General features: G+C 40.6%; 4 protein-coding genes across 7 annotated transcripts; 3 read left to right on the plus strand and 1 right to left on the minus strand.

The window, feature by feature from the left end:
• Nucleotides 1–34: 34 nt before the first annotated feature.
• Nucleotides 35–4,099, plus strand: LOC121195214 (intermediate filament protein ON3-like). 2 transcript variants are annotated; one of them, XM_041058530.1, is made up of 9 exons: nt 35–377; nt 577–785; nt 880–940; nt 1,088–1,183; nt 1,344–1,508; nt 1,753–1,878; nt 2,489–2,718; nt 3,675–3,721; nt 3,819–4,099. In XM_041058530.1, exons 1-9 carry the CDS (start codon nt 114–116, stop codon nt 3,899–3,901), a joined length of 1,281 nt encoding a protein of 426 aa, XP_040914464.1. In that variant the 5' UTR covers nt 35–113; the 3' UTR covers nt 3,902–4,099. The 2 variants fall into 2 exon arrangements, with proteins under 2 accessions (XP_040914464.1, XP_040914474.1); XM_041058540.1 differs by having other exon boundaries at nt 2,489–2,709.
• A 764-nt stretch (nt 4,100–4,863) lies between these two features.
• si:ch73-233m11.2 (NACHT, LRR and PYD domains-containing protein 12) lies at nt 4,864–9,240 on the plus strand. Its single transcript, XM_041054271.1, has 9 exons — nt 4,864–4,997; nt 5,180–6,788; nt 6,882–7,043; nt 7,149–7,322; nt 7,429–7,602; nt 8,121–8,294; nt 8,406–8,579; nt 8,680–8,847; nt 8,980–9,240. The coding sequence occupies exons 2-9, from the start codon at nt 5,191–5,193 to the stop codon at nt 9,047–9,049; spliced, it is 2,694 nt and encodes an 897-aa protein (XP_040910205.1). The 5' UTR covers nt 4,864–4,997; nt 5,180–5,190; the 3' UTR covers nt 9,050–9,240.
• A 106-nt stretch (nt 9,241–9,346) lies between these two features.
• Nucleotides 9,347–15,514, minus strand: LOC121192540 (ceramide synthase 5-like). Of its 2 annotated transcripts, XM_041054279.1 has the most exons (10): nt 15,135–15,514; nt 13,647–13,749; nt 13,299–13,429; nt 13,095–13,152; nt 12,296–12,346; nt 12,059–12,151; nt 11,490–11,618; nt 11,159–11,265; nt 10,415–10,571; nt 9,347–9,959 (listed from the first exon to the last, which is right to left on the minus strand). In XM_041054279.1, the coding sequence occupies exons 1-10, from the start codon at nt 15,308–15,310 to the stop codon at nt 9,816–9,818; spliced, it is 1,149 nt and encodes a 382-aa protein (XP_040910213.1). In that variant the 5' UTR covers nt 15,311–15,514; the 3' UTR covers nt 9,347–9,815. The 2 variants fall into 2 exon arrangements, with proteins under 2 accessions (XP_040910213.1, XP_040910216.1); XM_041054282.1 differs by lacking the exon at nt 15,135–15,514 and having other exon boundaries at nt 13,327–13,429; nt 13,647–13,740.
• A 136-nt stretch (nt 15,515–15,650) lies between these two features.
• slmapb (sarcolemma associated protein b) lies at nt 15,651–25,329 on the plus strand. 2 transcript variants are annotated; one of them, XM_041054277.1, is made up of 11 exons: nt 15,651–15,825; nt 17,514–17,707; nt 17,992–18,049; nt 20,124–20,252; nt 20,362–20,436; nt 20,579–20,881; nt 21,133–21,403; nt 21,566–21,737; nt 23,240–23,374; nt 23,850–23,937; nt 24,338–25,329. In XM_041054277.1, exons 3-10 carry the CDS (start codon nt 17,998–18,000, stop codon nt 23,931–23,933), a joined length of 1,221 nt encoding a protein of 406 aa, XP_040910211.1. In that variant the 5' UTR covers nt 15,651–15,825; nt 17,514–17,707; nt 17,992–17,997; the 3' UTR covers nt 23,934–23,937; nt 24,338–25,329. The 2 variants fall into 2 exon arrangements, with proteins under 2 accessions (XP_040910211.1, XP_040910212.1); XM_041054278.1 differs by lacking the exon at nt 23,850–23,937 and having other exon boundaries at nt 24,338–25,326.
• Nucleotides 25,330–26,133: the final 804 nt, after the last annotated feature.

The following is a 26,133-nucleotide window of genomic DNA, read 5'->3' on the forward strand; positions in this document are numbered from 1 at the left end:
ACACCCACTTCTGTCTATAAAATGACACCCAAAAGATAAGAGATGCACAACAGAGCTCAACCACCGTCTGACCTCTCCATCCTCTCGAGCACACATCTCCACACAGCACTACCATGAGTCTGAGAAGCAAGTCCATCAGCCGCCCAGGACCGCACATGTCCGCAGGGGGCTTCAGCAGCATGTCCATGGGATCCTACTCAATCCCCAAGATCAGCACTGGAATTAACCAGAGGGCCCCGATTACAGCTGTGACCATCAACAAGAGCCTGCTCACCCCACTTAACATAGACATCGACCCCGCCATCCAAGCTGTCCGCACCCAGGAGAAAGAGCAGATCAAGAGTCTCAACAACCGCTTTGCCTCATTCATTGATAAGGTAGGAGGAAATTTAACTAATATTCTGCTGATCAATGCTGAGTGTTAGATTTAAATCCTTTTGATTATCCTGATCCTGATCCATTTAGATACATGTTTACCAGCACTTGACCTAATATACAAAGGTTCAAGCTTAAATGCTGTCTTAAAAGACATTAGGATCTGTTTTATTTTGTTGGCACTTCCTCCTTGTGTTACAGGTAAGATTCCTGGAACAGCAGAACAAAATGCTGGAGACCAAGTGGAAACTGCTGCAGGGACAGACTGCCTCCTCCTCTAGCATTGAGCCCATGCTGAAGTCCTACATCTCCAACCTGCAAAGACAGCTGGAGTTTCTCAACAATGACAAACATCGGCTTGACATGGAGAACGATGTCATGCACAAAAACGTGGATGACTACAAGACAAAGTAAGACATTTGTTAAGTCTGGAAACTAGACTTGTGAGTAAGCTCACACTGATAAGATCTGCAAGCGTAATCTGATATTTGTGGTGTGTTTCAGGTACGAGCAAGAAATCAACAAGCGGAATGAAGCAGAGAATGAGTTTGTTATGCTCAAAAAGGTACAGTGTGCAGTCACGATAGCTATGATACATATTTGTTTTCTCAGTTTGCACATGTATATGTATGATACTGATGAAGGACTGTGTCTGTCAAATGCAAGATAAGAACTAAGAAAAGGTCTCTTGTTTTTTACTGACTGCTTGCAGGATGTGGATGCAGGTTATCTGTCCAAGGTGGATCTCAGCGACAAGTTGTCAGATATCACTGATGAATTCAACTTCCTCACGGCTCTGTATGATGCGGTACACAACCTTTCACTGAAACTCTTCTCAAAATTTCAAAGATCAAATCAAGGAAAGATTAAATCAAGGAAAATGTACACAGCATATACAGTGTGTGAGCTTGTGTTGTATTCTGGATTATGTCTGTCTCAATGTTGCTGCATCTATTGTTTTATAAAAGGAGCTGAAAGAGCTGCAGGACAGCGTGAAGGAGACCTCTGTGGTGGTACAGATGGACAACTCCCGTAGCCTGCAAATGGATCAGATTGTAGCTGAAGTTAAGGCTCAGTATGAGGACATTGCTGCCCGCAGCCGTGAGGAAGCTGAAAGCTGGCACAAGAGCAAGGTGAAGGACTGTAGTACATGACCCTAGCTCTAGTGTGAATAATTACATGTTGCTGTTAATGTAACAACATTTGTTGTAAAACAAGTTTGTCTTTAAAAGAAGAAGTAGAAAAACGGTCAACAGTTAACTAAAGCTTATAAGTCTCCTAGAATACCATGTCTTTTTGACAGGAACCACTCTTGTCAAACCTGATCTTTGCTTATCTCACATCTTTGTTCCTCTGTTTGATCTCTGCCGGTACCAGTTTAACCAGATGACTGCTCAGGCTGACCAGTATGGCAATGAGCTGCGTAGCACCAAGGCAGAAATATCTGAGCTCAGCCGAATGATCTCCCGCCTGCAGAATGAGATCCACACTGCAAAGGCACATGTGAGTGAAAGGTTTACAGAGCGGCTGAAGGCTTTCAGGCACCAAAACATGCTGTATGATATTAGAGTTTATTGGATAATGAATGGATTGAACCTGAAGTTTTATGTATTGATAGGTGCTGATAGGTGCTACAAATACTAACCATAATACATGCAAAAGCAACACTTTTCAAGCTTGATACTCATCAAATCACAAACACTTTAAGAGCAACACAAGTTTTTCTGTTGCTTTTCTCAGATTTTAAAGACTGTCAAAGTGCTGGATTTACTGTTAATATCTGCTTGTGAAAAGAAACTGGAAACATGAGGAAAAAGTACGACAGAGGGGATCCAGTTATTCAGTTTAGTTTTCAAATGGTTTGTGTCTTGAGCTGGGATGCTGACTTCATTCTTGGTTCTAACTAATTAGTGTAAAACTGGTCTGGTCGTCTGGCAGCTTACAACTGTTTTGATCTAGGCATTATGACAAGCCACATTAACAAAGGGACATGACATACTCACATTGGAATAGTTTATAAAAGAATTCCCAGCCGTCTAATTGAAAGGGGTGATTGACAGGCTCAGCTCTTGATGAATGCTAAAACCATCTATGCCTGCACTTTTTTTCCCAGCGTACCACTCTAGAGGACCAGGTAACTGAAGCGGAGCAGCGCGGGGACGGGGCCGTGCAGGATGCCAAGGTTCGCATCAGGGACCTGGAGCTGGCTCTGCAGAGGTCCAAACAGGACATGGCTCGCCAGCTAAGAGAATACCAGGAGCTCATGAATGTCAAGCTGGCCCTGGACATAGAGATCTCCACCTATCAGAAACTGCTGGAGGGAGAGGAGGAAAGGTACGTTGTGTGAGTAGATCTCAGCAGTGTCGGGTTCTTTTTACTTAATTACTCAGTGATTAAAGGCTAATTTAGGCTTTATGGAGAGCAGCCTAAAAGTTGTGGTAGGGTGGTTATCCAGACCTACACCCACAGATTTTTTTCATTTTCAAACTTGTCTCATAAAACAAAAAAATTGACCTTTGCATGGCATATCCAAAGCAGTGTACTGGGCTCACTACTGCCCCTTGTTAAGCAAAAAATACAGGCAGTCGCACAAATTATGTCAAGCAGTAATGCATGAAAATCAGGTTAAATGTTGCAAAGAATGATCCACATGACAATCTGGAAAGACAGAAGACAACTCCTTCTTTATTTCATCTTTGTGTTTGAGTTTGAATCATTTTGGGTTTGAATTATAGAAGTGTGTCTCAAACAGAACATAAACATAAGCCAAATGTGTTTTGTACAATAATATAATTATACAATAGTACCACCTTCTGACATTATTATGCATCATTTATGTTGTTGTTATTGTTAAATTGAGCCTATAGGTTTTGCTGTAATTACCAAAGAACGTAAATGTCTGTGGTAATTAAGGCCTAAACTGTTCGAATGTGATCAGGTTAGTCAGTTTTTATTTGTATTGAACAGCACAGGGACATAATGCTAATCCTATCCTGGGCACAGTGGGCAGCACCTGCTCTTCTTCTCTCATCACCTTCTCTTTTTCTTTCAGTCTCCTCATCCTGTCCTGTATCTCTTCCCTGTCCTTGTCTTCCTAGTGTCACAGTGTGTGAGAGTTGCAGTTTTACAAGAGAAACGACTTTAAGGTTGAGCACTAACTGGTTATTTGGTCAAAATTAGGCCTGGATAACTACCCCATCATTGTTAAAGCGAAATGACAGCTTGACAGGACCTGAAAACAGGCTTTTTTGTGTAAACTGCATGGACTTCACCTACATTGCATTTTACTTTGCTGACAGACTTGAACAGGATTCTGTTGTCAACATCCAAACAGTGCCCACCAAAAGTAAGTACCGTGTTTTACAACTGAAGCTGACACCATTATTACCCTGTCCTGTTTGTGTGTGGTTAATTTTTTTTTTTTACCATCCTCTTTCTAACAGCCGTCTCAGTTAACAACTACCAGCAGCGAAAGTCAGGTCCAGTCCTCATCAAGACAGTGGAGACTCATGACAGATTCAGCTAAATCCTGTGGCACAACTAAACTGCTGGATCACCGTGGCCATTTAACTGTACCTTTACTACCCATTTCTTTGCAACCTCCAATAAGCCCACTGCATCTATGAGCCAAATGTGTGTGTTGATTGTTTATTTCCCTTCTCTTTGTGTTTGATGTGACATTATTTACCATTTTCTATTGTTAAAATAAAGATTGATTCAGCTATGTGATTTTTTTGAGTGCTTTTTCTGGGGTAATAATTCAGCAGATATCAAATTCAGTCTATGTTATTCTGTCTCCACCCCCATCAAAACATGCTGCAAAGCCAAAGCCAAAATAAATAAATAAATAATACTATCAGATGATACTTTACATCCTTGGTGTTGACCTGATATTTATACTGCTTGCCAATTACCTGTCACTTTGCCTTGCAGTTTATATATTTGGTCTGAAAATAAGAATAATTTTATCCATTTGACAACATCAGGCCCGTTAAATTTTAAAAACTATGATGTATGTTTTGTATATTTGGGATCTTATTAATCAATAACTGATTAAATATTTGAAAGACAGGTTCATTTACAACATTATTTCAGGGGTGTTTTAATGTTTTCTGTGGTGGGAGAAGTACTCAGATCTCTTACTTAAGTAGAAGTAGCAGTACCACAGTGTAGAACATGAAATGGAATTACTCAAGTGATGTAAACTGTGCTGCACGTGAGTAAATGTAGCTACTTGGGTTCCGATTTTGTTTGTTTGTTTGTTTGTTTGTTTGTATGTATGTATGTATGTATGTATGTACCAGTGTTTTTATTTAGGACTACATCAAAACAGCTGCTAAGTGTTATTGCTTGGAGGATGTATAGAGTCTTGGTATTCTTGAGATACCACTTTACCCGCGGCACGCCTTGTCGCCTGTAAGGCAAATTTCGGGGCTTAATCGGCATCCAACTTCCTGTTTTGAGCCACGCGGTTTGATAGTAGGAAGTAGCAGTTACATTCCCAATGTAGGCGTAACCCGACCCATTAAAACGGATATGTCTGCTATCTGAAGATATTTTTTTTTTGTTTATGACACGTCGTCTCGTTTGCATTGTTTTCTAGGAACAATACGCGTCAAAAGGTAACTGAACTTTCCACTTTAGTGTTTTGAAAAATTACAATGTGCGGGCAGACACCTTTGAACGTAGGGAAGCACAGGTTATTACACTGTAATCCGTTTACAGACGTGAATGTCATGGTTCCTGCATGCTGTCACACTGAGAGTCAGTTCTATTATATTTTATGTATTCTCACTCTCAACAGTTTCTCACACAATGGACAGAGACACTGTGCTGACTCACATCCTGAAGCCAAAGGGCATGTCGACAATTCTTGGCGGAGAGGTGCCTGCCACTGTGATAAGCAACAACAAGTATATATCCCAGCCGACTTCTGACGCTCAGTTGACAGACAGAAATGTAGGCGTCACCTCAGCCTCCCTTGATCATGCCATCCATACCGCTCTGTCTGGTGAAATCAGAACTGTGATACTGAGGGGTCCTGAGGGATCAGGTAAAACAACTGCACTGGAGAAGCTAGTTGTGGACTGGGCAAAGGGAGAACACCTTCAGAACTTTTCTTATGTTTTCTGTTTCCGGTTGAAGGAGATAAATTCTGATGGTGGTGCGTTGTCATTGGAGAATTTAATGCAACACCATCACAGTCATTTCTGTCCTGAGTCCATGCCCCTAGTTCTGCAGAAGCCTGAGGATGTGTTGTTTGTGTTTGATGATCTGGATCAGTGCAAGCTTTGTCTGGACCCCTCCGTCCATCACCCACTCTGCTCTGACCCCAGCCAGGCAGTGTCAATGTCCTGTTTAATAGCCAGTCTGCTTCATGGATCACTGCTGAAAGGAGCCGCCTTTGTGGTGGCAACCAGGCAGACGGGATGTCTGGAGTTCCTAAGCGGCACCTGGGTGGAGCTGTTGGGGTTTCTGAAGCCCCAAAGAGAGGCTTACTTTAACGGGTTCTTTACTGACCCAGCTGCTGCCAGTAAATACCTGATGCACATGGAAAAGACTCTAGGTTTTTATGATTTCTGCACCTCTCCTAGATTTTGTTGGACAGTTTGTTCTATTTACAAGACTCTCATGGATGCTGGAGCAAAACTTCCTGAAACAGTATCTCAGCTGTACATAGATATCCTGGCTCACCTGCTTCAGGCACTCTCACTGGACAAGGCCTGCAACAGAGAACTACTTCTGGCCCTCGGCAGGATGGCTTCTCATTGCTCTCTTCACCAGCATTCAAGCTGTACCAAAGAGGAACTTGATTCCTTTGGTTTTCGACGATTTCTAAGCTCAGTTGGTGTTTTCTTGCAAATAGATGGTGACAAGGGCTCAGATGCCTGTGTTTTCTCTTTCACCTCCCAGCTGATGCTGGAGTTCATCATGGCCCTGTCCTTCCTTTTGGACAAGTCAACATCTGAGGGAGTGGAGAAGATGTTGGAAGATCACAAAGGTCATGCAAAGTTTCTAGATCTCTTCTTGTCTGGGCTCTCAGAGCCAATTCAGCGCAGGCCGCTGGAGACCCTGCTGGGGGAGTTAAACTCAGATCAGATCTTGGATTTCAAATGCTGGTTTAAAAGCAGCTCAGAGGAAACACTGAAGGGATATTACAAAGACAGGCACCACCGTTGCTTCCATCTGCTTCATCAAGCACAAAATAAGAGTTTGGTGAAAGAGATCATCACCGCGTCAGCACGAACAGGCATCAGCTATGGCGACCTGAGCCTCCAGGACTGTGTAGCTCTGAACTATGTCGCCTCTTGCCTCGGTGAGATGAAGCTGTTGAATCTGTACAGAACAAGTAATTTTACAGAGGAGGAAGCAGAAGTTCTGGCTCCAGCTATGAGCTTGTCACATAAGATACTGTAAGTCATGGAAAAAATTCATATGTCTATACATCATTTAGCTTATGTTTATTGTATGCCATCATATGTAAAATTGGATCTTGTGTCCCACAGCTTGTCAGACAGCTCCTTGAGTACTGGGGCTGTACATCATCTGGCTTCAGCTCTCAACAGAGGACTCACCAAAGAGCTGGATCTCTCTTACACCCGCCTTGGAGATGAGAAGTTAAAAATTCTCTGTGCTGGACTCAGAGACTGCAAACTGCACAGTTTAAAGTAGGATTAGCTCAAGACACTTTAACTTTGCCTTTTTGATAACACACTTTTATTAAAGGCAAAAAAAACAATCAAAACATTTGTGACTTTTTTTAATTTACGCAGACTTGTAACATGCAAACTGACTGAGACAAGCTGTGAAGATCTGGTGTCTGTGCTGACCTCAGGCACCTCTCAGCTGTGTGTCTTGGAAATAAGGTTTAATCAAATCGGGGATCAGGGCTTCATGAAACTGTGCAAAGCGCTGCACAGTCCTCAGTGCAAATTACAGGAGCTCCAGTATGTACTATCAGAAGTGTAATATTAAAAGTCTTAACACTGTATATTTCTGTTTAAATCATTAACTTGAAAGTTTGAAAAATAAATTTCTTTTTTCCATTGAAAGGCTACAAAGCTGCAAGTTGACTGCAGTATCCATGGAGGCTTTCTCAGCAGCTTTGTGTTCTGGCAAATCCGAGCTGAAAAAAGTGGACCTGACACAAAACAGGATTGGTGACAGTGGAGTAGAAGCTTTGTGCAAGTCCCTGCAACACCCACTTTGTAAACTGCAGAGCCTCAAGTAAGTCTCTAATTCAAGGTGATAAAACTGCTGCCAGTGCCTTTCCTTTGATGTTCTGCATGACTCGCAAAAGTTTGAAAGAAAAAAGTGAAACAATTTTCAGCTACGTTTTTGCTGTGCTACCTTTTATTCGCCTCTACGTCTCTTGTCTTTTTCACAATATCCAATCCATATACTATTTGAAAGTAAAAATGTGTTTAAAGAATTATAACCAATAATTCACAGAGGCAGCTATTCAGTGAACTCGTACAGCCTCTTCCCATGTCTCAGCCCTGTCCCATTTAGTTGAATAGGACACAGCCAGACTCTGATGCTGCCATGTTGATTGGATCATGGCAGCAACACACAAGGATGGGTCACAAGCAAGCGCAATAGCATGTTTACTTTACAAGGGTCAAGGACAGTGAGATAGACCAGTTGGTTTGTTAAGTCTCACTTAAACAGTGGGTGGGGTGCCAGGATTCTGCTTAAACGTTTCTGCTATAGGTGACTTTTTTATCTTTTATTTCTCCGTCTAGTCTGTTTGATAATGAGCTGACAGGTGCATGCTGTCCTCATTTGATGGAGACCTTGATGTCAGAGCACTGCTCTCTCTCAGAGCTGGATCTGTCAGTGAATGACTTGGGCCAGAAGGGGACGCTGCTGCTCTGCCAAGCTCTCAGACAACCCGGATGTCCAGTGGAAAAACTCGGGTAGAGTCATCTGTATTAACTCTCTTTTGACTTTTCAGTGATCAAAGTACCACCTTTCATGAATATTTGGTGAAATAACAGCGTTGGTGTATAATCTTCTCCTCCTTACAGGCTGAAACGATGTGAGCTAACTGAGCTGGTCTTCAAGGAACTGGGCTCACTGCTGAGAAGCGGGACTTCTCGACTTAAATCCCTGATTGTTGGTATAAATAAAGTCGGAGACCAAGGGGTTAAACATCTTTGGGATGCTGTTGCACATCCAAGTTGTCTGTTGGAGGAACTGGAGTAAGTTGACAGACACTCTCCTTATACAATTTTTTTTTTACCATCACCACATTGCAGTGTGCACTACATGCAAATCCATCTGCCTCCTCCTTTGTCACAGTATTGAAATGACCAATTTGACGGATGCCTGTGTAGAGGACTTGTGTGCTGCTGTAAGAGCCAGTAAGACTTTGAAGAACCTGGAACTGAGAAACAACTCTCTGACTAACGCTTCCGTCCCGGCCCTCATCCAAGTCATGGAGGACAGCCACAACATGCAGGAGATGAAGTAAGAGTGATTCACTGGAGTTAATTATAAGCTACCGTGAGCCAGTATACTTTACATAGTTTCTAAGCACAAGAAAGAATTTTTTATTTAAAACAAGAATCTAACTACTGATTTTGCTTCTAACTCTTTCAGCCTGAAGTACAACAACATTGGTGAGGAGGTTTTTAACATGTTGTCTGAGTGTGATAAAATAAGGTACTGAAGAAGGCGGATTAGTCCATTCATCTCAAACCCTGCTACAGAATCACATACTGTATTCAAATGCTGCAGTGTTATTATTAGCGCTTATGAACTGAGGTTTTAGAATTTGTTGCTTGTGTGTCTTATGTGAAAGTAAATTTAAATATCTTTAGGTTTTTGGACTGTTGGTTGGATCAAACAAGCAATTTAATAAATTTAACTTTAGAAATCTGTGATTGCTGTTTTTTTATTTAATAGCCCAAAAGAGTGAGAAAATAGAGAAAATGATGAAAGTCCTTCAACGCATTAATCACTGGATTTGATGCAATCAAATTTTATTAAGAAATCTTTGGCATTTTAAATAGAGATATTAGGCATTTGGAATTTCTAAGCTTAGGAGAGTAAGCACTTCACTAATAAAATCTCTATCCACGTATAAAATGGGTTTTGACAGCAACGGTGTAGATACGCACTGTTGCACGCTTGTTGCAGTTTTGTTGAAGCTTTGAGAAAACACACACGCACACAGCAAAGTGCAGACGGACCACACACATTTCTCCGTCTACTTCTTTAAGCAAAAAGCAGGAGTAAACCTCACACAGTGTAAACCTAACACAGTGCTAAGTCTGTATTCCACACATGGAGTTACCGTGTATCCACTTGAATAACTAAGAAAAGAAAAAAAAAAGTTAAAGTCTTTTCAGGAGGTCAGGCGATGAGGTGGGTCTCACAGGCACTCAGGAGGTGAATGAAAGCCACACTGGAAGTCAGTATCATCCTCTTGGTACTCAGTGGTCATGAGTTTCTCCATTAAGGTTACCAGTGTGACTGCTGCCCTTTGTGTTTAGGGCCTGACTGGGATTTTTACTGCAAGTGGAGTAAATCTCTTCATCCGAGCTGCTCTCGATGTCACTGCGGTCGTCTTTTGACACCTGTAAAAAAAAAAACAAAGAAACATGACAGTTTTAATAACTACTGGAATGGTGAGGAAAGTTAAAACTAAAAAGTCTACAGCCACACTAGCAGCTCTGTGACGTTGTCAGTGTGCTCATGTGCTCACCAGGGAAAATACTAATGTCCTGATGAACATGAATGTCTATATGAAATTAAATTGCAATATATTCCACAGTAAACTCAAAATTACAAATGTCAACATGCTAGTAGCTTTCGAAGAAAGGTCAGATGATCATCAAAACACCCCCCCAAAAAAAAGAAACAATCTGTCTAGCAGCCTTTAGGGATTTTTACTGGAAATCCATCCAATAGAAATATTTCACTTAAAAACCAAATGCAACTTCATGGTGGCACTGAGGTTAAAATCAACTGACAATGCCTAGAGCCACTGTGGCAAAAAGTTGTGCTACACACAGAAGAATACAAGACTAACCTTTCCCTTGAATATGGCTTTGATGGCAATACGAGTGATGAGGTAGAACCAAATGATGTGAAGAGTCTGCAGCACCAGCAGCAATCCATTTAACAGCCACCAGGCCTGGTACGGCCCAACAATCTCCCAGCTCTCAAACAGAACGCTGTAAACAATCCTACAATAAATGCACACATACAGGGGGTTACTGCAGCTCTCAACATATTATTATTACAATTTTTATTTGATTAGCATACACAGTCCCACCCGTGGGACACCTCTGCCTTGATAGAGCTACTTTAGGTGTGTTTTGGTCTGTACCGACTTTCACACAAACTGTTCATTGACAGCTGTACAGTGTCTGAAAACTCTAGGTTACTCGGTTCTATCTTTGCAAAGCATTTTAGGATCGTCACATCACTGCAATAGCTACTGACAAGTAACTGGTCCAAAGGTACTACTACCTTTATAATTATATATATTATAAAATGTATTCTCTTTTTTTGTGCCAAAATTTGGTTGTAAACTTTAAACAGTAACTTTTCAAAGGAGACCAGAGTTGTGACTGTAATCAAAGGTTGAAGAACAGTAACATTTTAATTTTAGGTATATTATTTTGGGATTTGTACACAAAATAAAAATGGTGGTGTCTGGTAACAGTTCAAGAACCTAATTTAATGTAAAATGGCTTTGAATAATTAAACAAACTGACAGACTGACAAAAGTATGTCCTTCGATATGTAAATAAGCTCATATTTGTCTCACCAGAAAGGATAGATGACAAGTCGAGTGAGGAAAAAGCTTATGCTGAACACCACAAACAGGCCATCACACAGCCTCTGGTACTTGGCATAGTTGGCCAGTTTGGCTGCCTTGGGAAATAAATAAGGCATTAATGATTTACAGTGATAAAACATCAAACCAATATCTCTCTTTGTCCAACTGGTAGCAGAAGTAACTCACAGCACAGTAGTATCACTTCCATGTTCATGTTACCATCTGTGTTTATCTACATTTTGCACAATGACGTGTGGCTTTGCTGAGTTAAAAGCCCAACTGGAAAATTAAAAAAAATCTTGATCACAGAGTTCTTTACCTCAAGGAAAATGTCGGATGCATCGTGCACACACATGACCAAAGTGCCAGCTCTTAGCATGTTGTTGGCATAAGAGAATGTGATGAGGATTATGGTGGCCAGGTGGTGGACAAGCATGATGATGAAATCCTGTCATCAGTGAAATGAAGAGAGATGACAGAAAGAGAGAGAGGACGCTCAAGCTACTTACTCAGCCACTGGAAATGCACAAACATATAAAAACGCCTGCAGCTAAATTAACAATGAGGTGAAGCTGCTGGTTGTAGAATAATTTAGTCACTTGTTGGTCTTTGTACTTTCATCAACATTCAGCTACAACAACAGCTGAAAGACGTGCCAAAGTGGGATGACAGACTGTTAAGCTATATGTAAGGAGTGTCTTATATGCTGGTAACAGTAAATGGTCTGAGATTTAAGCTCAGATCAAATTTCTTTCTGTTTTAAATAAATTAACAAAAAAAGGGGGAATAGAAAAACTGCCAAACAGCTCTGACACAAAAGGCATTAACTATTCAGTGGGGCTATTGAGAGGAAGTATAATAGTGTTAAATAAGCCGATGCTTACTCACCTTACGTTTAATGTCTGTGAACTGAGAAAACATCAGAGACCAATAGAAAGCCAGCTCAGCTACATAGTGGTTGTACTGTCCAGGACTCATAGGCTTTGGGAGGGAGTGAAACAAATACACCTTTAACAAATATGTATTCACACTAACGTGCAAACACCATTGTGCTGAACGGATTAGAGCATAACTATAGACAGCTATGATGATTGTTCTGTAAATAAAAAAATAAAAAATACAAACCTGAAAAGGATAGTTGTGCCAACAATGTCTGGTATCCCACATCCAAGGTGACTGAAGAAAAAAGATAAATGTGTGTATGATTAAAGGATAGGTTTGCGGTTTTTCAGGTCTGTTAACAATAATCAGGTGCCTAAATTATCAACAGTTTTTGCTTGGCATATTAATTCCTCCTGTACATACTGGCCTCTAAGAGCTCCATTCCCTCTGTGCTTCCAGTGTAAGTGATGGGGAGCAAATTCCACAGTGCTTGTTTTTTGTAAAAATGCTTTCCACAGTTTATCTGAAGCTAATGTGAGGCTTTAGCAGTCTGAGTAAAACAAATGAAGTGAATATTTTCTAACATTTTTTAGCACAAAATTCCCTCTTCCTCAGCTGAAGCTTAAAAAGGAAAACACTGTGCAAGGAAACACAAAGGGAGTAACAAACTAAGAAAATCTTCAACTTTGTCTTTGTGAAACCTTTAGCTTTAGATAAAGTTATTCCATGTGTTTCCATTGCACTTTGTTGCATTTTGTTTTTATCAAAACAATCAATATCAATATCAATGTTTTTTTCAGAATTCAATACTTAGATTGAAAATGTGTAAAAAAAAAAATCCAAGAAGGAATGATTACATCAAAGAAAACCTGTTTCAGTGCACATATGGGCGCCTGGCTTATTGTTCAAAATTGTAAAACCTTCCTCTGATTTGATTAATAAACACATATAGGGTGTTGTTCCCCTTTCAATAAAAGCTAAATCTACTCATCATATCAGTGCATATTGTACAAAAATATACAGCATGTCATTTTACACTCACCACCCACAAGTGGCGAATGGCATAGATAAAAATCCCCAGGTAAAATGTTAATCGCCACCTGAAATGAAAGAAGAGTAGAACTGATTAAACATAGCGATGTCATATCAGCATTTCTTGAATTGTTTTTACATGCGCTGTAGTACAGATTCCTCCCTCATGAATTCACACTACAGCAGTTTAGTAGGAACCTTTGTAGGAACCTACATGCTCTCACAGAACTTTTTCTGCGTACTGGGCCTGTCTTGGTTCCGGCGGATGCGAAACCATCTCTGTATTTTCCGTACATCCCAGTCCAGCTGCTTGGAGAGTCCCTCCAGTTGCCTCGTGTCTGGACACTGAGGAGGACAACACAAAACAATTAAAAATGACTTGCTTTTCATAGTCTGTACTTGTAAAACCACAATACCAGTAGGTATTCCTGTCACACTACAAGGGGTATTTTCTGAACATATCATTACGCCTGTGTTGGTGTATTCCAATGCAATAACATCAGTGTTTCGATGTGTAGAGGAACATTTAATGGATTACAGAACAAACATGGGCCTTATGTACCGTTTTTGACTGATGCAGTCTCTCCAGGACAGCATTGGGTTGAGCTTGCCGAGGCACTCCCGCCTGAATCTGAAGTATGTGGGCACAGGGCTTGGCGACTAGCCTGTGTACACAGAAATGGAGGCACAAAAAAAAAAGAAAAAAGAGAGAGGGTGGGGGCAGGGTGGGGACACAGAGGTGGTGTGGTATTGAGAGAGACATTCAGAGAAGGAGAGAGTCAGAGAGAGAAGTTAAATACTTTGTACGAGCTACAGGCACAGATGGACTATTAACCAAGATTTGCCAATGGATTCTTTAACCGACACAAACTGTTGAGTTTTCACAGTTGGCCCACAAAGTTACATTCGACATGCGTGTGTGTAAAGGGAGTGAAAGAGAGCATAATAGAGGCTGAGAGGCAGAGACACAGGCAAGCAATATAAAGAAGGGATCCTGGGGAATGTAGCACCTAGTCTAAACAGAGCATGATGACCTGTCATGTGAGAGTGCGAGAGACAGAGATGGGAGGGTCGCCTCTAACCAAAATACTGATGTGTGTCACAAGATCATCTGGTCAAGTTGACCAGTGTTCATGCTCAAACTCTGAGCCATTTATTACATCTCAATCTGACAACACCTAACTTATCTGGAAGCGTTTCCCCAAAATGTAAAAAGACTGAATGAATGGAAGTACAGACTGGGCTTTGGCTGTGCCCCGCCACTGGTGATTTTCCTCTAAATAAAGCTGTCCTCAGAAAGTTTCAAGGCCATTTACACAGCCTTGAAATTAGCTAAGCTTTGCTGTAAATAGATGAATCTGTGCAGTTACAGGGTTAAGACAGGAAAACTGCACAGGCCGGTTTTAAAAGGCCCTAACTCAGGCACAGGATGCTCAGTTTCCAGTGATCATATAAGGAATTGCACGGTATGATAATTATACACCACATCTGTTTTCCCCCATAAACTATCCTTTGAAAACTGTCATTGCTGAACAAGGTAAACAAGGTAAACAAGTGTCTCAAGTTAGTTGAGTAATTTGCATGTCATCACCTAAGAGGAATGCAGTTTTAAACAAGAGGCTAAGGCAGGACCAACAACAGCAAATTCTTGTAGTCATAGCATCTAAGAATAACCTAAATAAAAAGGATATAAACAGCCAATATGTATCTATCGGTCTCATCTATGAATCCTAATTCCATTACAACTAACTTTGTGTCTGTGCCATAAATGGAATAAATAATAAAAAGAGGATGCACACTAACCCTGCACAGATTTGGTCCAGTGTCCAGACGGATCTATCCAAGATTATGTGCTTATTTTAATCCTGAAATCATATATTCTCATATATCCTAACTCCTGCAACGATTAACATTTGCATTGCTGTTTATATGTAATGAACATCAGTTGCCACATAAGCCTGAATCCCTCAGCTGTGCGCTCACACACAGCAGAATCACAAATGTAGGAGAAACTACTCCGACATTAACAACAAACAAGGCTCTAATTTACCTTTCAAAAAGCAGCCTCAGTAAGAAAACTCCGACAGCCAGGGGCAGGGCGTACAGTATGTGTCCCACTCGGGGGTACTCCACACCAGGTGGTGGATGCTCCAGGTCCGCCCATGAAACATTTTCGGGAAGCCAGAATCTCTCACTCCAAACCCAATCCGAGATAGAGGAAGTCATCGGGGGAAGCAGAAAATACTCCAGATCAGCAGAAGGCAAGCAACACCCAAAAAAAAAAAAATCCAAACTGAGGAAATTTACTTGTCGGAGATCTGTTGTGATGGGTTAACTCTGTGAAAACCTTTGCAGCGATGTCCCCCACCTCCTCCCTATAACATTACACGCACTGAGCATCACTTCTGGTTAACTCCTGTGTTAACTGGACGCACCGCTAGCACGACACGTAAGGCTGAAAGTCAACACCCACCTACGCCGATTAGGCAACTTTCAATGAAGTTATCCGCTTCAGGGATCAACACGCTGTCGCTCTACAGAGTCTGGTATCTGAAACGCCCTCTGCAGGTTTGCATGGTTCCTCGAAAGTGGAGCTAAGTCAACTAACATTAGCTAATATTAGCTAACATTAGCTGGCACCAACTCACATCTGCACCTTCAGTTTGCAATTAGCGAAGGCTAGTTAGCCATTACAGCTAACTAGCACTAACATAACCATCGTATGCTGGAGTTGTTTGGTGGTAAGTTACTTAAGCTGAAATACTTTTTCTAATTGTTTAACTACATTTAACTCTGTTACTCACAACTAAATTTATTTTAAGGAAACGCCAGGTAACAGTTAACAAGCGTCAGTGTGCTGTTTAAATAAATGGGCTAAATAAAACCTGCAACTGGTTAAGATTTAGCTTAACTTAAAATGATATAAACCACTAGCTGAGATAGGTTAAAAAATATTATATATGACAAAGTCATTTAAGTTATTTTTCTGTAGCCTGGGTAAATGATTTCCACTGGATGACCATCAATAAATGACGGAATTAATTTAATTTAATTCGCTTCCCCAATAAAATGACAAATATGCATTTCTGCATTAACTTGCCAGTTTATAGCTGTATACAAAGGTTTGGCCACCTTTGGGCAAACTGCAAAGACTGTTTTGTTGATATTTAGTTTTTTTTGTTTTTTGTCTTTAAGTGAAAGGAAGTAAATACAAACACTGCAGCAAACACATTAGAAAATGACCCTTTCTTCAGGCGTTTCTGTACTGTCAGTTTTTATTTAATGAGTTTCAAAAATAGAAACAACCAGCCTTTTTATAACTAATCATAGAACCAAAAAAGAATTTCAGGGCATTATTATTAGTTAATGGTGCTATAAAATGTGGTGAACGCATTTAGGATAAAAAGACCAAAATGTGGCGTATGGTGGAGTTTGAAGCCAGTAGTTTAATCAGTTTTGATTCTATGGACTAATATAAATTGTCATAATTTTATTAGAATTTTTTCACTCTGGATTGAAACAACCCTTTTGTGTGATGACAAGGCTCAGTCAGTTTTGGAAAATAGAGAAGAAAGTGGGAATGGTTGATTATCAACAGAAAAAATGTCAATGATTTGCCACTTTATATTTTAAACCTTTAACTCATCACTAACTTGCTCAATGAGGGTCTCAGGCGTATTGCTATGTTGTAGCTTCTAACAGCAAAATGTACCAGCTTTACGACTGTAAGGCAGTGTCTTTGTTTCCACTCTAAATATACACTCAATAATAAATATGCACTCATATAAATAAATATGTAAATAATATAAATAAACATAATACATCTTTTTGTTTTTTCCACTGTTTTTCGCTGTTTTCTAACATTTTATAGACCAATCGATTGATCAAGCAAATAAACTCCTCAGCCTCACAAACATCTCAGAGCATGCTGCAGAGGCCAGCTGTGGTATTTTAAAGTCCAATAAAAAATTAGCTAAACAATACATACAAGCTTGTCCCTGTGTTAGTGAGACCACTCCAGTCTTCAGGACAACATGTAAATCTAATCCTGAAGGCCAGTAATTCACAAATTTACAATTAGAAAAGAGCGGCCTAGAGGGCAAAACAAAACAGGAGGGGTATGAAGTACATACATGACACACATTCTCACTGTAGCACACTAATCCTGTAGATTTTTACATCAGTACCAACTGGCCAGAGAGCAGCTCAGCTCCCTGAACAAAACCTCTCTGTGTCAGTATGCAGCTGCAGCTTCAGAGATGCCCTACTCGGATACATGACCTAGTGTGGAGGGGCTGTGGACTTCAGCCACAAAATAGGGGGGGCATGTTTTTTGAGGACATTCATCTGAGTTACCTTCAGCATTATAACCACACTCCAAGTATTTGTCAGTTTCCTCAACCAGTGTTTTTGTTGTTACTGGCTTCAGTCCAACAGGAGCAGGGAGGTCTTGTACACTGTGTTTGTCATCCCCTCGGTGCCCCCCCCTTCACTGCTTGGACTGCTCCATTTCGCATCTGAAAAAATCAGATAGTTGGAGAAGAGTTCTTCATGTCAGGGACTGCTGTAGCCTCAGCACAAAGAGTACTGTAGCTCCTGGATCACGTAAGATAATATTTTCTGGTAAGTTTTATTCTTGACCTTTATTAGCACATTTTCTGTGACCTAGTCCTCAAAGGAAATTTCTCAGCAGCTCTGCAGATGATTCTTCCCAAAGTAATTATGTGTTCATAGATGAACATGCATTTTTGTGGTTACCTTTAGACATTCCTCAAATCCTTAACCATAACAACAGCAATAATAGTATTAGTCATTTTAGTTAAGAAATATATCTAAAATATATTGATTTATTGTTGTGTATGCACATCTGTTCACATATGTAGTTATACTTTTTTTTTTTTTTTCAGAAACAAATGGATGAGAAAGAATTGAGTGATCCCATGAATAACGTATCACTGATTAAAGGTAACCCAACTTTCATATTATTATTATTTTTCTTAAAATCGACAGAATTGAAGTGAATGACTTGGCATTGTTTTGCTCTTACCTGACACAGCATATCTTACTAACTGACAATGCGAGGAGAAAAAAATAGCATGAGTCAGTAAAAACAAGTGCCTGGACCTATAAGGACAGTTGGTAGGCTTGAGAGCTTACAGTGCTGTAGATGGCCTTGTTTTAGGGGCTGATTTCTCTAGTGTCAACAGCTTATTAGAAGATGGAGTCTCTTTGCACAGAGGACACATCAGCTGACTAATGTGTGTTAGCTCTGATATTTAGGGAGACTGATTAAAATAGAATCCAGGGGATAATGAAATGAGTGCAATACAGAGAACATAAAAATCAACATTGCGTGAATTAGATGGTATCTGCAGGCATGTTAGTGAATTAATCAATTTTGCATGATGAATGAATTTGTAATGCTACACTGCACGGTATATATGGAGCACAAAGCAAACAGTGTCCTCACGACAACAGTAGCTCAGTCATTTCAAAATGCTAAGGGTATTTCTCAGTATCAGTCGCATTACAGAACATTTTGTAGCTGTAACTTTATATCACCTCCTGGCAGTTTGATAAGCAGTTTTAGAGATTCCCTGAATACTGGTGACATTGAGTGCAAGCGGCGCTAACCCTCTGATTCAGTTAAAGAATGTTGTCACATTCGTTGGGAAGGAAGCCGACACTGGGGAAAGATGGACCATGATGGCTCTAGCCTTCAGCACTTGAGCTAAAAAAAGACTTTCTCCTACAATTTTTTTTCTGTCGTCACTTGAGGCAGTGTGATGCTCAATACCCCCAACAAGTCAGAGAGGTATTTTTACCCAAAGACTAATCCCATTATTATTTTGACAGGTGTCACTCTCTGACACTAAGACATAATGGCTATAATAACTAATGTTTCTAAAGATAACACATTGGATGCCCTCATCTGAGATGCTCTTCGTCCCTCGTGCTCTTTTCAGAGGGCATTCATCTTTCACACAAACTGGACTCAGGCAGTCCTACTTACAGGGAGCCCACTCACATTCTGATTCTCACTCATACATATGCATGCCTGAAGGAACACACAACCTCACACACACATGCACTGCCCGCCCATCCTTTGTCTGGCACGCAGCAGGGTGGTCATGTGCTTGAGTCAGAGGGTGCCACCAGCCTCCAGCCGTCGCTTCATACCCCTTAATTTTAGGGGCATTTATCAATGCCGTCTGGTGGCACTACTAAACAGTATGTAACTGTGTGTATTTGTACTGTGTGTTTATGTAACCAAGTGTGTCAGGCACAATGAAATCACCACTTTCAAAACAAATGCAGCATTTCATGGCAGTCTCAGTCCTCTCATGTGTCCATTTATGGTGCACATGCTTGACCTGTCCCAACTTTTGTTTTTGCCTCTGCCAAAGGCTCATTCTGAGATGAGGTCATCTCTTTTCCTAGCCATGGTAGATTAGGGGATCGAGATATTCACTGGGCATTTGCAAAGCTCAAGTATTTGTAGAGCTTGTTTCCTCCTCTGGGAAACACAACAGACCCCTGGCAACCTTGGCTAGTCCATTCCCTTTGTGTATTGTTTACAGTAACCTACTGTTAACAAGCAATGTAGACTTGCCAGAGACTCATATGTCGCTGGGTAATGGACGGTTTGGAATGAAAGCTTGGATAAAAAAATGCAGATAATGCAGTTGTGGCTATTTCTGGGTTGGCAATTAGTTTATGTAATAGGCCCATTTTAATATCTTGGGAAATCATCTAATATGCCAGCCCTGGTTAAATATTTGGGACTGAAGCAGAATTAATATGGTGGAACTTTGAGTTGTCCTTCTATTTTTATAGTATTGAATTGCTATCATTATTGCCTGTTTTATCATTTATCATCATTTATGGGTTAAACTTCTACTTTCTAATGTTTCTGTATGCACTATGTGATTTTGAAGGAAGATAACAAGCTCTTCTCCTAGAGATAGATGCCCTCATGTCAGGAGAATGGCTAGCTTCTAACTTGGATAGTCATATGTGTTGTGCATTTCATTCTCAGATGACCTGACAAGGTCAAACATGGGGTCTTCTGGTGACTCAGAAAAAATTATCCAGCGCTTGAATGATGAACTTCGAGAGGCCCAGGAGCTAGCTAACACCGAGAAACACAAATGCATGGAACTACAAGGTAACACAAAAAATCTGATGTTAAATATAAGCCACACTTTATACTGTGCACACACATATGCACACACCCACCCACAAATACATGAAATAAATGCAGTTGTATTTTACAGGCATCCTGGAGGAAGAGAGAAAGGAAAACAAACAGCAAGCTGATGAATCTGCCAAACAGATAAAACTTCTTCAAGGTATATTTCTGTGTTGTATGAAGCCAATTGTTCTCTCTAGCAGATTATTGATTGGTGGGTAAAGTGGCTGAGTTGTAATGCTATCTTGTCCAAATAAAAATGTAAACACTGGTAATTTATATACTTACCCTGGTTTGCACAGGCCAGCTGCGGCAGCTCCAAGATGAAATGGGCGTTCTCAGAGAGCAGATAGATGCTTCCTCCAGTTCACGCGAAGAGCTACAAAGTGCACGTGATGAGGTGAAGTCACTGAAACGTGCCCTGGAGTCAGCCGCTGCTGAGCGGGACCGTGACGTCGCTGCTATCCAGGCTAACCTGGCAACCGTCTCGAAGGATCTGGACAAGTGGCGTCAGACTGCCAACAAATATGAGCATGAGATTGACAACCTACAGCGTGACCTTCAGCAGCAGAGCAAGCAGTGGCAGAAAACTGCAGAGATACAAGGTACTACATGGTGAAAATACACATCTTTAGACTAAATAATAATATGATGTAAAAATGTTGCTTAATGGTGGAATGATTTGAAATAGGTCTTTTGTTTCTAGCATGAATAGTCAATTGTACACTAGTCTGTTCAGTCTAAGTGATATTCTTAGAAACATGTTTTGCAATGATTTCAGCTTTATCTGTTAGCCAATTAAGAACAGAGCATCTGCTCAGAGAATACATCATTATATAAAACATTTTTTCCACAGCTAGTGAGCTGCAGTCCATGCAGGTGGAGTGTAATGGCCTTCAGAAGGAATGCTCTGTCCTGCGATCTGAGAAACAAGACGTTGTGAATAAGCACCAGAAGGAAAGGAGCAGTCTGCAAAGTGAATGTGCTTCCCTCCGGGCTGAGAAGGAGGAGCTCCTCAAGACTCACCAGAAAGAGAAGAGCAACCTGCAGAGTGAACATGCAGCACTGCGCTCTGAGAAGGAGGCAGTGCTGCAGAAACAGCAGCAGCTGGAGAAGGACCTTGCCAGGTCAGTGAGCAATATTACCTCATATTCAGCTTCACCCCCACCTTTATGCTCCCTCTATCTCATTTGCTTGACTCTGTCCGAACATCTTTTGCCATGCAGTAGGCCACGCACTTTTTTGTCATCCTCCACCTATTGAACTTAGCATTGTTTCGTTTCTGATAGTTCACGCGCCCAGAATGCTGAACTGATCAACAGCCTCAAAGCCCTAGAGAGATCCCAGCAGGAGTTGGAGAAGAGACTGGCAGCCCTGCAGCTCCAGCACCAGGAGGATAGCACCAAGTTCCAAACCCAGCTGGATGAAGCAGACAGTCGCAGCAAGGCTCTGCAGAGAGAGGTATGCTCTCAAAATAAAAAGACATCAATCTGAGTGAGCTTGTTTGTCTTGCATCTCAGAATCACTTCTAGGAATCATATTGGCTAAGCCCAAGAATATTTCAGTCTTAGACCTAACAGACACTGCAGACCCTGTCCATGCTGGGTGCTTTTCACTTACATTTTTCAATCCTGTTCCTGACTGGTGACATAATGGCTCACACTTCACGTGCACTTTCACACATGAATGGAGCCGCGAAATTATGTTTTAGACTTCAAGTCTATTTTATTCCATCTACACACGCAAGTACATGATTGTGTATTGATCTGTGAGCTAGGTCAAAACAATTGTGAGCGCACAGCAGCACAGTGACAGAATGGATCCAGTGCAAACACTGCCAGAGGACTGCAGCTGCTGCTGGTTAGCTGCTGACCACACTGCTTTATACAGCCAATGTTGACAAGGTGTTACAGCATTTGAAACTCCCTACATGCACTCTCAGTGAAGAGCTATTTTATATACAGAAAACGGCAACGCCAAGACTACGGGCTAAAAATACATTTAGAAAATATGTACGCTTATTTTGTTTTTGCTTTAAGTAAAATTTCTGTTAAAGGTGAACATGATGGTGTTACAGTAATAATTTAGTTGAATCTTTGCCTCTGCTGTACACATGGACTATTTACCCACAACCTTATTTATCCACCATCAAGTATTCATAACTACTATGTTTTAATACATTGGTATTGCTCTATTTAGGGTTTTTTGTCCTTGTATTAATGATTTCATGAGAGTATGACCGTGAAACATTAAAAAAAATCACCTAATAGAGTAAAAAACTGAGGAGAGAGGAAATCAAGAGGACAATATAAAGTTGAATTTACAAATAGTGCGCATTTAGAACTTCAGGGTATGTTGACAAACACTTACATGACTAACAGACAGGCAACAGATGTAGTTACCTAATCTAGTTTAGTTTTGTTCTATTTTTTCTGACCATGAGAGATTGTTTTTAATGCCTGGGGACAGAATGATTTGTCTTATAAGATAAGCTCTTTCTCTCATATGCCTAAAAGTGGAACTAAGTATGTGTCAATGGATCGGCCACTAGTGTGACACTCAGACAGGAGGGGCAGTTTGGAAAGCGGGGATGAAGTCATTCTTGACCACAAGTCATTCATCCCAGTGTGGTGTTGCTCTTTAGTCACTCTGTGAAAGTGGAAACTGAGAGCTCTTACAATTGTCTTTTACAAAGGCTAGACTAAGCTCGGCCTGATTAGCCAAATATATACAAAATTAAGCAGCACACTGCTGTGCAGGATGACTGGGTACACCTATGAAGCCCTGTTGGAGGACAAAGATACATCTTATAACATTCAACAGTAGCCAGACCATCAACTTCAGTAAGATTTCTACTTTACAGTACATTACGCTAAAGTAGTTGATGATGATGATATGTGATCTTGTTTTTATTTTAAATGAAATATTTAATGATGATAATAATGATGGTTTGCTTTATGCAGTATGAGGAGGCGAAGACGGAGCTGTCAGACCTAAAGGAAAAATATGAGAAGACTGAGCAGGAAAAACAGTCGCTTACAGATGAACTTGAGGAGTGCAAAGCCAACATGAAGGAATTACAGGGGAAGGGAACAACGGTGAGTTACTAACAATCATACACCGAACACAAAGGAGAAAGCAGGATTTTTCTTCATGAGTAGAAATAATATTCTGCAGTTAAGTTAAAAACGGCACCATGGCTTTTATTTTCATAAGAAGCAAACATCTGCAGTTGTATTGGTTTTGGGGGCATGAGCTTTGCTTTAGATTTAGCAACAACAGTTTACTGAACATCTGTTTTTTTTTTTTGTGCAATGTCTTCAGGCATAAAAGGTGAATCTTTTGTAAGATTCACAATTTTTTTTTACAACGTCAGCACACCTGCTCCCTTCTACTCATCCACTGTCTTTTACTGTTGCTTTTAGGCATTGACAGTCATGTGTAACTTGGAGATTTGTATAAACACCAATTACAGACACAGACTACTGACTGAGGGGTTTATTAATAAAGCTACGCCCAACTAAAGTATGTCCCATTGCAGTTGATTACTATAATATCCCTTCCCTTCTGTAGACATCCCTATTGCTGCCTGTTCAAGCCATAGTCATCGGCCTTATCCTGGCTTTGCTGTATTGGTGCTTCGGCGCATTGTGGTAGTAAGGTACACATTACTCCTGTCAAGTCGGCCTACATCTTTCATTCTCATCATTGTCTTTTAGACCATTGCATGACTTAATCAGGTTTTCCTCATTCCCCAGAATGCCTTCCTCGGGGGAAACTCCAAAAATTAACGTCTCAGATATCTAACCTCTTTAATCATACAGTTCCAACATCTGACATCTGTTTGTCTTGTCTGGACTGCTAATGCTTAACAACTCTTTCTCTCAGTTGGCTTGAATGGGCTTATCTTTATCTGAAAGAGCTGTTTTTAACTTGCGTTCTCTGTCTACTGCATTGCTCTCAATAGCAAGCTCCCTCTGTCAAAGCTTTGGCGATCCTTGGATGGGCGGTTTCATGTGATGATGTTCATGTTTCCATTTCTGTGTCACCACTTGTTTCAGAAACCGTGGATGATCTGGGGGCCTGTGGTTGCTGTGGCACTGACAGCTGTGACTGCTGCTGTGCTCTTCAGGACCTGAGGGCAGCTCGGTCATACTCACACACAAGGGAATCCATATTTGTCATCAGATTTGTCAGCACTGAAACTGAAAAACTTGCCCCCCTTATCATATCTGCACTATTAATTAGGAGGGCTCATACTTAACACTGTTTAAATTTTAAGATGCTCTATTTTAGATGGCAGAGAAGTTAATAAAAGAATGTTGGTTTTGTGTGCAAATGAATACGTTTGTTTGTCTGTCATGTGAAGCAACTCTAGTTGGGTTTATGTTTTTTTTTTTGGTGGCTATTTTGACTTATAGGATCATCCTTTAACGAATGTAATCATACTCTACACACTTAATAAATTCTAAATATATACGGTGACATTTTTGGAGTTTGAACCTCCCTAAATGTAACACGTCTGTAATTGTCAGAATAATAAACATTATCACAATAATTCAGCCCCTAATTGAGTGCATGATGAATGCCCTAGATACAATACATAACAATACATCAGCGGATGGTTGTGATGGACACTGCTAAGATATTTTCTGTTAGCATAATCACTACCAGTGTGGAAATAGATTTTTAAAAAGCCTGTTGAGCACATTTTGGCCACGTGTGAGAGGACTGGGGAAGCTATTTGAGTAGAGAGTTTAGCTGTGCAGGATCTTGTTCAGGACAGCAAATATCAACCTCCTGTGTGTTTGTCTTCTGCCTTCTGCTTTTCATCTAAGATACATGATGTTAAAATATTACATTTATTTAGGACATGTTTTTGTGCCTCTGCCCCAGTTGCAAGCCTCTCAGAATCAGTTGGCATTGCAGCATTACCTGCTATTTCTTTACAAAGGAGGATAGAACAAGGGACATAAATTTACAGTTTCAGTGCTCAGCAATATGAAAACAGACGTTAGGTGCAACAGACATTTTATTGAAAATGGTAATCAACCATAGCTTGTGTAATATTACATAACACAGCATAACACTACATTATTTAAATGCATGCAAGTGCAAAATCTATGTATTCAGTAAAGAAATGTAAGGGTACAGTTTCTTGGGTTTAAAGTTTATGAAGAATTGCTCTGAAATGTAAGAGTGACCTCAATTAAAGATCCTAACCGCATAATTGCACCTTACAGTCATTGCATAAGCAGGCAGTCTTTCTCAGTGCAGGAGAGTTTACACGATCATTGCATTATTTACTTAAGAACATACCGTTTCAATAATTAGTCCTCTTTTAACATGTTAAAGGGGTATTCCAATTATTTTTTTTCACCTTACCTTTATGGAAGTATAATACTAAATTATTGAAGTACATCTGTAAGGGGGTAGCAGTGTGACACAGTATCACACAAGCACAACTTGATCCTCTGACTTAATGTGACTGTTGCTATGGCCTTTAACTCCACTGGAAGATTACAGGGTTAAGCAGTCAGTGTAGTTACACCCTTTAAGCAGGCTGACCACACTGAGTCGGAGGATGCAATATATTTCTCACCAGGATGAGATGTCAGTTGCTAAATTTCTAATTCGCAATGTCGAAAATGTCATTGCTCCATAGGAAATCTCTGCCTCTGTGTGGATGAGTTGTCCACACCTGATCCACATATTTTTGTGTTGCTACCTTTGCTCTATAATTTCTTCTCTGCAGGCCTTGCTGTGTCAGGGATCCCTCTCAGGACACAACGTGACAACCAGGATCATGTGGCTAATGTGACGTGAGGTTCTCAGACGACCCAGGGAATACACTGTG

Source organism: Toxotes jaculatrix, chromosome 2, assembly GCF_017976425.1.
Source record: "Toxotes jaculatrix isolate fToxJac2 chromosome 2, fToxJac2.pri, whole genome shotgun sequence".
NCBI lineage: Eukaryota > Metazoa > Chordata > Actinopteri > Toxotidae > Toxotes > Toxotes jaculatrix.